This window comes from Lampris incognitus, chromosome 6, assembly GCF_029633865.1.
Source record: "Lampris incognitus isolate fLamInc1 chromosome 6, fLamInc1.hap2, whole genome shotgun sequence".
Taxonomy (NCBI): Eukaryota; Metazoa; Chordata; class Actinopteri; order Lampriformes; family Lampridae; genus Lampris; species Lampris incognitus.
The window spans coordinates 66,297,865-66,309,322 of record NC_079216.1 but is presented as its reverse complement, the minus strand read 5'-3'; the positions used below and the strand labels follow the sequence as shown (position 1 = coordinate 66,309,322).

Here is an 11,458-nt window from a genome sequence, read left to right as displayed (position 1 = left end):
GTCCAAAGCCTTCATCTGGGCCTTGTACAGAGGGCAAAGGTCTCACTGGGTAGGTAGTCACACAATAGACAATACGTCTCATTGTCTACCAGCAGGTGCCAATCACCACTCATATATACAAAGCACAAAAAGAGAAACTATCACCGATAATATATACAAAACGCAAAAAGTCAAACATTAATTTACCTAAGTTAGGCTTTACTAACAACCAACTACTACTACTACTACTTTCGGCTGTAGTGAACAGCAAATAGTCGATCCAGAAAGGACATTGTAAACAAGCCATGGTCTCACCATTCAACCAATAAAGATGTGCAAGGTTCCCTGAACAGACAAGGAAGCCAGGACCTAGACGCTGTCATGTTACAGCAAATATATGAGGTCAAATTCTTTTTTTTTTTAAGATGACTGATCAACAGTCTTCTTTTTTTTTTTTAAGATGACTGATCAACAGTCTTTTTTTTTTAAGATGACTGATCAACAGTCTTCTTTTTTTTTCTTTTTTTTTGAATTTTCACCCTTTTTCTCTCCAATTCCGAGCTGTCCCGGTCTCTGCTCCACCCCCTCTGCTGATCCAGGAGGGCTGCAGACTACCACATGCCTCCTCCCATACACGTGGAGTCACCAGCCGCTTCTTTTCACCTGACAGTGAGGAGTTTCACCAGGGGGACGTAACACATGGGAGGATCACGCTATTCCCCCCAGTTCCCCCTCCCCCCTGAACAGGTGCCCTGACTGACCAGAGGAGGTGCTAGTGCAGCGACCAGGACACATACCCACATCCGGCTTCCCACTCGAAGACACGGCCAATTGTGTCTGTAGGGACGCCCATTCCAAGCCAGAGGTAACACAGGGATTCGAACTGGCGGCCCCCGTGTTGGTAGGCAATGGAACAGACCACTACGCTACCCGGACGCCCCTCATGAGGTCACATTCTCTGTTTATGGCCATGTGGTGCCAGTATATTTAAGTAATGGATATAACAACAGATATACTCCCCTCTAGATAACAAATTGTTAAGAAATGAAATCTTCCGAAGTCTCTGGCTGCCGTCATCAGAGAGGACGGAGAGTAAAACCCTGTCTTCAGGCCACTGCAGACATTACGTTTGGAGTTAATAAGCTCTGTGCTCGCTAACCAATAAAATCACCCTGTCACTGACTCAGGGGCGGACCTTATCAGCTCACTCCAGTGAACTTTGACGCTAAGGGCGGGGGACACCGGGGAATAAAAAGTAAAACAAAGAGCAGAAGATTGACAACCAGCCCCTATGAATGTTCTTATTTCCCATTTGGCTGGCTGTTTGTTTTGTTGTCATTGTTAATATGAAGGTCTGTGGATAAAAGAGTTGGCGCTTTGTATATTCACCGGAAAAGGTGAGTACTGAGAAGACTCTGTGTGTGTGTGTGTGTAAATGGTCATTTCTAATTTTTTCTTTTTTATTTGCTTTAATTTCCTTGAGCCGACATGTTCTTTTTCCTTCCCCGGCAGATGACACAGAACATGTTCCAGGAGGGACTGTACCATGTCTTTTTTAAAGACGCAGCCTCTTCCCGCCCACCGACTGCAGCTCCCAACCAAGTAGAGCTGAAAGATGCCAGGATTCATCGCTGGTTCGTGACCGTAGTTAACACTCGACTTTTAGTCACCGGGGTGAGACACTACCAAGATATAATTTTCTTGCATGTTTCACAACTACCATGGTCTCAGACTATATCTCAAATTATATCTGGTCTGAGGCCACGGTTCTCTACCGGAAAATGGTGGATTGCTCCCTCCAGGTTTGGGATGAGTTGTTGCCTCAAGTGAAGGAGTTCAAGTTATCTTCGGGTCTTGTTCACGACTGAGGGTAGGATGGAGTGGGAGATTGACTAGCGGATTGGTGCAGCATCAGCAGTAATGTGGATGTTGTACAATCTTCGTTCCAACCCTCACCTATGGTCATGAGCTTTGGGTAGTGACCGAAAGGGTGAGATCACAGATACAAGCGGCTGAAATGAGTTTCCTCCGTAGGGTGTCTGGGCTCAGCCTTAGAGATAGGGTGAGGAGCTCGGACATCCAGAGGGAGCTCGGAGTAGAGCCGCTGCTCCTTCACGTCGAAAGGAGCCAGTTGAGGTGGTTCGGGCATCTGATCAGGATGCCTCCTGGGCGCCCTCCTTTGGAGGTTTACTGGGCACGTCCAGCTGGGAGGAGACCCCGGGGTAGACCCAGAACTTGCTGGAGGGACTACATGTCCAATCTGGTCTGGGAACGCCTTGGGATCCCCCAGGAGGAGCTGGAGGGTGTTGCTGGGGAGAGGGAGGTCTGGAGTACCCTACTTAGCTTGCTGCCACCGCGACCCCACCCCGGAGAAGCGGCTGAAGATGAATGAATGAATGAATTTCACAGCTAAAATGCAACCTTGCTCTCCATCTAGAACCCTGTTACCTTCTTTCGTTCACTGTCTCTCAGGTGGTGCAGGTATTAAGTGCCCTGGCCTGCATATTGACCACAGTTATCCATGCATGCGTGGGTTACAACTGCTCTGTCAACATGATAACGCCAGTCTGGTCTAGCCTATTCGTGAGTCACCTTTTCACAATTTCTGTCTCGACTCAAGATAGAGTTGTTCATCTCAGGTGGCAGGTTGGGCTTAACAGCTTGTGTTGTTACAGTATCTGGCCACCGGATGTCTGACTAGCCACATTCGGAGGAAACCCAATAAACTGACAGTAAGTATGTAGTTATTTCATTGCCAAATCATTGCCAATACGGTGTGCAGCTTCTCTTGATGTTGTGTTCATCGTAAGCAGGTCACTGCACTGATGGGACTGAACCTGTTCAGTTTGTTGCTTGGATTCTGCACACTGCTGGCCTACAGCCTCAGCTCTGCAGAGCCTGCGCCACTCAGCACAAGTCAGCAGGTAACAAAGCATTTACGGTTCTTTTATAGCGCGGACGTTTCCTAGTACGTTGTTTCAAGGTAGAAAGTGTTTGAAGATGGTGAGCTAAGCTCAAGTGTCCGGTGCAGCAACCTTTAATGCAGTGTTAGTCGGACCCGCTTCGCGAGCTGCATGCGGCTCTTTGATGACTACATTGTGGCCCTTTTGGGTCTCCAGTTTTGCATTTTCTGGCGCTTTTTGACCGGGTATTTCACCAGGTGTTGTCTGGGACATGTGCAGCGGTGACGTTCTGCTGGTGAGTGTGCGTTAGACTAGATGCAGCAGGAAGCTCCTGGGTTTGAGCCCCGGGGTAGTCCAACCTTGGGGTTCGTCCGCTGTGTAAAGTTTGCATGTTCTCCCCGTGTCTGTGTGGGTTTCCTCCGGGTGCTCCAGTTTCCTCCCACAGTCCAAAGACATGTAGGTCAGGTGAATCGGCCGTACTAAATTGTCCCTAGGTGTGAATGTGTGTGTGTGTGTCGGCCCTGTGATGGCCTGGCGGCCTGTCCAGGGTGTCTCCCCACCTCCCATCCACTGACTGCTGGGATAGGCTCCAGCACCCTCGCGACCCTGAGAGCAGGATAAGTGGTTTGGATAATGGATGGACGAGTCCACACCAGAAGCTGTCTGAAAGTCAGCCAAAAAGCCCAGCCAGTCCGGCTTGGTCGGGCGTCCCTACAGACACAAATGGCCGTGTCTGAGGGTGGGGAGCCAGATGTGGGTATGTGTCGTGGTCGCTGCACTAGCACCTCCTCTGGTCAGTCGGGACGCCTGTTCGGAGGGGGAGGGGGAACTGGGGGGGAATAGAGTGATCCTCCCACGCACAACTTCCCCCTGGCGAAACTCCTCACTGTCGGGTGAAAAGAAGTGGCTGGCGACTCCACATGTATTGGAGGAGGCATGTGGTAGTCTGCAGCCCTCCCCGGATCGGCAGAGGGGGCAGAGCAGTGACCAGAATGGCTCGGAAGAGTGGGGTAATTGGCCGGATTCAAATCGGGGGGGGGGGGGGGGGAAGTCCAGCCAATAACAAAATTGATATCTCCTCTAGAAAGCACACACCCAACTTTAGTGTAGTTAATGAGACTTTTTACCGAGGTTACAAACTATGACTTTTAAGATCCGTCTCTGGTTTTTTAGATGTATGGAAATTCCAAATGTGGTTTCACTTAAAACTAGTGTTAATAAAGTCTGGATCTGGAAAAGGTGTGGCTCCAGTGTTGCTTCAAGTGGTCTCTGAGCTACATAGGACCTAAAACCCTCTGTCCTCCTATCTGCTGTTTGCTAGCGAGTCGGGTCGTTCGTTGCTAAAGGAAGCTCCATAGCGTTCACACTGCAGTGTCTCCTGGCGTCCGTCTACACACTGTTCCTGTCCTGGACAGGCTTACGCCGCTACAGCGCCCCCCATATACAGACCTACAGCCACCTCTCACAAGTCAGTAAAGTGTTTATGTGCACACACACACACATACACATGTGTACTTCAAGGTCCTGAGAGCAGAATAAGTCCTGAATATCAAATATCATCTGAGTTGTTAACAGTGCTTGCATTCATACTGAACCACAAACACAGGTCACATGGTGTCTACTGTAATAATGTAGTGTAACGTATCTGCTGCTGCTGCTGCTTCCAGCTGCTCCCGTTAGGAGCAAGTTCAAACGGTATACAGTGGTAAAAATTACACTTTGTTTCAACTGGAAGGGGAGCACCGTGATCAGAAGGATCTTCTGATAGCCACGTACTTGCTGTTACTATACTTTACAACCCTGGTGGTGGTGGGACTGTTGCTTTGTACTGCAGTGGAACACGGCAGGTTCAGTTCAGACTGAATCCCGGGACCCTTCGGGTTGAATGGCTGGTAACTGCATGTTGTATGTTGTAACGCTACATTCTGGTAGACTTTGCTGTCAAAGTACACTTCCTGTAAAACGAGTTATGAGTCATAAGCTCTGATAACAGCTCATTCAATTCAGACTGTCTTAACACGGCAATGTTTTCTGTCTGTTTTCACATAGGACCCAGACGACAACGTGGAGCCCTTATTGGATGAAGGAGAATTCAGTATTTGAAGTCAGGTCATCCACCCCTGTATGTCTATTTATACGTACTATGTGTCCGTGTAACAGTGCCGATGTTTCCAGACTTCCCTGTGAGCTGGTGTGTCTAGAAAGAAAGTGCAATATGGTGGTTTATTTTATTTCAGAAGGGGTTTTCCTCTCATGGTTCTGTCAGATCACAGATTAATGACCACATCTCCTGCTGCACTCTCAGAAATTCACTTCCAAAATATTATTTTCTACTCCCAGCTGACCTCATGAGAAGTGGGCGAGGGAAGGGAATAACTAAAGTCAAACACTCCACACTGACTTATGTATATATGCCTTAAAAGAAATTATTAACAAATACAGAGGCCAAACCCCACCAGTTCTTATGTGTTTTATTGATGCTTCTAAAGCTTTTGATCGTGTTAATCACAGAAAGTTGTTTGTTAAATTGAGTCAAAGAGGGGTGCCTAAATACACTGTGAGAATCCTGGCTTATTGGTATGCCCACCAGACCATGCAAGTGAAATGGGGTAATAGCGTTTCAGACCTATTTGGGTCAACAATGGTGTCAGACAAGGGGGAAATTTCTCTCCAGTTCTCTACAATTTATATACTGATGATTTGCCCAAGCAGTTGAAAGCCTGTAACACTGGGTGCATGATGGGTAATACCTTGGTGAACCATATCATGTATGCAGATGACCTTGTCATTCTTAGTCCTTATAGCGCTGGTCTCCAGCAGCTCCTTCTGTGTACGGTGTGCAGCACAATATCAAATACAATGCTAGTAAGAGTGTTGTCATGATCTGCAGAACCAAAGAAGTCAATGATCTAAAATTTCCTGATTTTAAATTGTCCGATTATAATCTTGGGGTATGTAATAAGGTGAAATGTCTTGGACATTATATTACTGAACAAATGACAGACGATGATATTTATAGGCAATGCTGCATGATGTATACACAAACAAACACTCTGTCACGCAAGTTTGGTACGTGTTCAGATACTGTGGAGATGTACACCCCTTTATACTGCACACCTGTGGTCAAACTACATATTGTACACCACTTTATACTGCACACCTGTGGTCAAACTACATATTGTACACCACTTTATACTGCACACCTGTGGTCAAACTACATATTGTACACCCCTTTATACTGCACACCTGTGGTCAAACTACATATTGTACACCACTTTATACTGCACACCTGTGGTCACACTACATATTGTAAACCACTTTATACTGCACACCTGTGGTCAAACTACATATTGTACACCACTTTATACTGCACACATGTGGTCAAACTACATATTGTACACCACTTTATACTGCACACCTGTGGTCAAACTACATATTGTACACCACTTTATACTGCACACCTGTGGTCAAACTACATATTGTACACCACTTTATACTGCACACCTGTGGTCAAACTACAAAAAAGCAAGCTTACAGAGGCTTCAAGTAGCTTATAGTGATGCTATGAGAATACTACTGAAAAGCCCTAGATGGTGTAGTGCAGGTGAAATGTGTGTGGCTGCAGGAGTCAGTATCTTTCAGGCTCTTCTAAGAAAGCTCACGTATAAATGTATTTGCCGGCTCAGTGACTCTGATAATGTAATCATCAAGTTTAACTAATATAAGATTCAGTTCCACACGCTACCAATCCCGGCAGTGGGACCCCTGGTAGAGCTGCAGCCTCCTTATAAGACACTGACTTGTTCCATTTGTGTTATTTTATTGTGTTTACTCTGTGTATGGTCTAGGGTTCGTCTTTTACCTGTCTGTCTTTGTCTGTTATGGACCCCGAGTCTGCAATAAAGTTCTGAATTGAATTGAACTGAATTGATTAAGAAGTAGTGATCCATCTATTAGACAGATAGGACTCATTGAATTGCAGCTCTGTGATTTACGCTGTTGATATTTTAAACATTGAGAAGACAAGCTACGGCAAACCTAGCTGCTCTATCTTCAGTGATGTCACACAATAAAACTGCTCTGGCAAATGATCTTTCCCCATCATGTCACTTAACAGACATCGTTTCAAACTGCATCCATTGTGAAGTTTCAAACAGACTGCTTGACATCATGGGTTGATGCTAGATCCAACGGGGTGTAGGCACGGAAGTAGCCGTGATTGGCTGTTGCGTCGGAACCTCGAAGCGCACTGACTTGAAACAAACGATGCGTACAGAAACATTTAGCTACAAAATAAATATTTAGCAATGATTAAATATTTAAATTATATCTAAATGTTTTCTAAAAAATAAATATTTAGTTCCAAATTAAATATTTAATTATATTTATATATGATACACTGGTGGCCTGTCCTGGGTGTCTCCCCGCCTGCCGCCCAGTGACTGCTGGGACAGGCTCCATCAGCCCCACGACCCTGAGAGCAGGATAAGCGGTTTGGATAATGGATGGATGGACACTGTTAAACGTTTAATTACATTTTAAACATTTCTATTAAATCCTAAATGTAAATGATAAAATAAATATTTAGTTCAAAAACAAATATTTAAGTTAAATCTTAAATACATTGCCAATAATCTAAAGTGATCAACAAATCTCCGTATGGATCAGATTATTCGTTACATGTTGGAAAAGGAGTAGGAGGAAGCATACACTTTTTTTTAAACACATTTCGGAATTACGAAATACTATACTGAGAAAAACATCAGTCAATGTAACATGTAGAGAACTGGTCAACTTAACATCTTGTATTCATACTTCACACACCGACATCAAACCGATTAAAAGAAAGAAAAAGGTAAACAAAAAAGCAACACTGTCAACATCAGAATGTATGAGGGAGATGCAAGCTTAAATATAGTATATATTATGCAATTTATATATGTCTATTACCAAGTACTTTCCCTGTTATTTGAGAGGTCTTAATAGCTTTTTTTGTTCGTTGTTATCTTAGAAACAGAGTCAAAGACATGTTGTAGTTCAACACTTATTTTTCCTGCCCCTTTCTCACCTTTGCCACGTGATCATTCGACAGCTAATTCCATTCTTACCACCAGAGGGCGCCACTGTCACTGACATTATATCGTCTCATACAGGCGCGTGGCCTTCCTCTTGTGTATAAATAGAATGTGGCAAGCCGGTTTTATTTGAACAACCAATGAGCAATAAAAAGCGTGGATAGGGAAAAATGGATGTCTACTGTAACACTGGGCAGGTACAGTGTGGTCAGTGTGGTGTGTAATCTTAAATATTTCAATATATTGACAACATATTACATATGCTCTTTGTGATATTTTGAACATTTAATGATCAGCACTTGTGATTAATGCATTAAGCATCATTTCAGTCACCTAAAAGTGCAGTTATCTGATAATAATTTCATCTAAATAGTCTCGCCTTTAACCTTTGGCTGCACGCACACGCACACGCACACGCACACGCACACACACACACACACACACACACACTTGCACAAGAAGGCCAAGGTCTGGTTTGTTTAAATGTTTACATTGTGTCCTTGGGAATTGCAATGACACTATAAAGGCAAGGTCGTGCTCGAAAATCACTGCACACACACACGCACACAGATTTGTAAGAGAAAGAAAACTTACAAAGGAGCCAGTTTCTCACGGCATGTCTGGATAACAGCTTCCAGCTGTTCCCTGGTCGGGACTGCTGCTACGGCAACACACTGAAAGGGGAAAGTGGGATTTACTGGTAAATGGACAGAAAGGGGGAAATAAAAAGCGAGGAGGGAAAAAAGTTGATATCTTCATGTTTGGCTGCACAGAATCAGAGACAGACATAAAAAAAACTATGTATTTGGCTGTTGTGGGGTGATATTAATGTGTCATTACAACCGTGTGTGCACACCTACCTGCGACCTTCGTTCTACAGACAAGTCTGTGTATTCGTTGCCAATGGATTTGAACGATCCCATATTTCACACACATAGAGAGAACGTTCTCGGTCCGAAACATGTCCGACCACACATCCCCGCCAGTTGAACCCAGAAAGCTTGCCTAGCAAATGTGCAACCCAAATTCGGATTCCTAATTTGGCCTACATGTGCAATTTGTGATATTGGGCTATACAAATAAAATTGACTAGACCTGACTACCTCAGCTTCCCTGTGCATGTGGACTATCCTCAGTGATGACTGAGGTCTATTATCTTTGGAACAGAGACTTGATGGGATATCCTCTCCCCCACTTTCTCAGAGGATGCTCTTCCAGAGGGAAGTGGAGTGAGGTCGACCTGCGATGACAAGGAAATGAGTGTGTGTGTGTGTGGGGGGGGGGGTTAGTAGGGGGGAGAATTTTGCTTTGATAGGGCCAGCTGAGATGTGTGCTCCACTTCCGGTGTGGATCTAGAGAAATATTCATGGGGTGGCAAAAGGGTGGCATGGATCACATTTATCAACATTTGCTCAGAAAAGCCCCCAAATTGAGATATTTGAACTGTGGCACAATTAAAACGTTAAATAGAAATATCTAAAGCTAGCATTAGAAATCTTTTTTGTAACCAGATCTGTAGACAGTTTTGGATGTTGCCGAACTAAAAGCACAGTTGATCAGAAAAGCCGCACTGCGATAATGTAAAAACGTGTCTGAGCGCTTCCGTTAGCTTAGCAGCTTTAGCATCATGCTCCACACTGTTTTACACTGCACAGTTTCTGACACAAAGAAAGAGTGTGTTGGTAAGGTTAGCTGCCTGCCCCAAAGCCAGAGACACCCCGAAGCACCGGTGAATATTTACGTTAGTTTTAGTTTGATCCGTCCCAGAAACACGAGTTATTATTACCAAACAAAACACGCTTCAACAAAACATCCCCGCCGCCGCGGTTCCGCAACGTGACGTTGTTACCGCACACACGCGGTTAAGCTGGCACAGTTAGCTCGGTCGCAAACGTGGCTAATGGCTAACAGTTAGCTAGCAACCGCGGCTAAAGGCTAACAGTTAGCTAGCAACCGAAAAAAAGTTAGCTAGCAACCGTAGCTAATGGCTAACAGTTAGCTAGCAACCGTGGCTAAAGGCTAACAGTTAGCTAGCAACCGTGGCTAATGGCTAACAGTTAGCTAGCAACCGTGGCTAATGACTAACAGTTAGCTAGCAACCGTGGCTAATGACTAACAGTTAGCTAGCAACCGTGGCTAATGACTAACAGTTAGCTAGCAACCGTGGCTAAAGGCTAACAGTTAGCTAGTAACCGTGGCTAAAGGCTAACAGTTAGCTAGCAACCGTGGCTAAAGGAAACCGTGGCTCGTCTCGCAAGCAAACACTTTATGTGGGCTTCGACGCCACCGGCGTTACACTTTCATGATTTCTCTACTTTCTCAATAGATCATGTGCAGCAGCAGCGTTACCGTGTGGCCTGCCGAGTCCCACCGCCCCTCTTCCCCGCATCGTGGTCTGCAGCAGCCCCTGCTGAGGGAGGGTCCTGTAGCCCCTGCTGAGGGAGGGTCCCGTTGCCCCTGTTGAGGGAGGGTCCCGTTGCCCCTGTTGCGGGAGGGTCCTGTTGCCCCTGCTGAGGGAGGGTCCCGTTGCCCCTGTTGAGGGAGGGTCCTGTTGCCCCTGCTGAGGGAGGGTCCCGTTGCCCCTGTTGCCCCTGCTGAGGGAGGGTCCCGTTGCCCCTGCTGAGGGAGGGTCCTGTTGCCCCTGTTGCCCCTGCTGAGGGAGGGTCCCGTTGCCCCTGCTGAGGGAGGGTCCTGTTGCCCCTGCTGAGGGAGGGTCCCGTTGCCTCTGCTGAGGGAGGGTCCCGTTGCCCCTGTTGCCCCTGCTGAGGGAGGGTCCCGTTGCCCCTGCTGAGGGAGGGTCCTGTTGCCCCGTAGCAGAATCAGGAGCAGCGTCATGTCTTGGTGCGTTCACTTGCACCCGGACGGGGGAGTTTCGCTCTTTCTTCCTCGTGTTTGTGGACTTTCGCTCTTTCCAGCCAGCCACAACTTTTCACACGTGTGTGGTTTTTTTTTTTAAATTAGATTTTTCAGAACTGCCACCCCGGCGGATCCGCCCCTGGGAAGATGGCGGCGCGAATTCGCGTTTGCAGCGGCCTCACCCGGGACCGCCCACGCAGTGTCTTTGTGCCCGTCTGCGTCTAAGTTTTGTCTTCGTTTGATGGCTGGGAGAGCAATGGCGCTGGATCGGCTGGGAGGGCTGGCGCTGGATCGGCTGGGAGGGCTGGCGCTGGATCGGCTGGGAGACCTGGCGCTGGATCGGCTGGGAGACCTGGCATTGGATCGGCTGGGAGAGCAATGGGGCATGCTAAGCTAACTGCTAGCCCATGCAGACCGGCAGTTCCGATAACCCCGAGGCGGTCGAGGGCGGTCTGGCGGCGGCCTCACCTGGCCTTGACTGTGGTGTTTTCGGTGTCGTGGTGAGGAGCGGCGGTCGCGTGGCCCCCTCGCGCTGACGTCACTGGGAGCGGGGGGGGCGGGGGCGGGGGCGGGGCCGAGCGCGTGAGAGAAACTCGGGTCTGTTTCCGCTCAAATAAAAAACGTGACGCAACGGCGACCGGAAAT

At 47.0% G+C, this 11,458-nt stretch overlaps 1 protein-coding gene across 1 annotated transcript; it reads left to right on the top strand.

The window, feature by feature from the left end:
• Positions 1–1,590: 1,590 nt before the first annotated feature.
• Positions 1,591–4,985, top strand: si:dkey-30c15.13 (uncharacterized protein LOC558731 homolog; the record flags this gene model as incomplete). The annotated part of the gene is made up of 6 exons (XM_056282501.1): positions 1,591–1,653; positions 2,452–2,562; positions 2,655–2,711; positions 2,793–2,903; positions 4,204–4,350; positions 4,932–4,985. Coding segments are annotated over 6 exons (543 nt in total), but the record flags the coding sequence as incomplete, so codon positions are not given.
• Between the last annotated feature and the right edge of the window lie 6,473 nt (positions 4,986–11,458).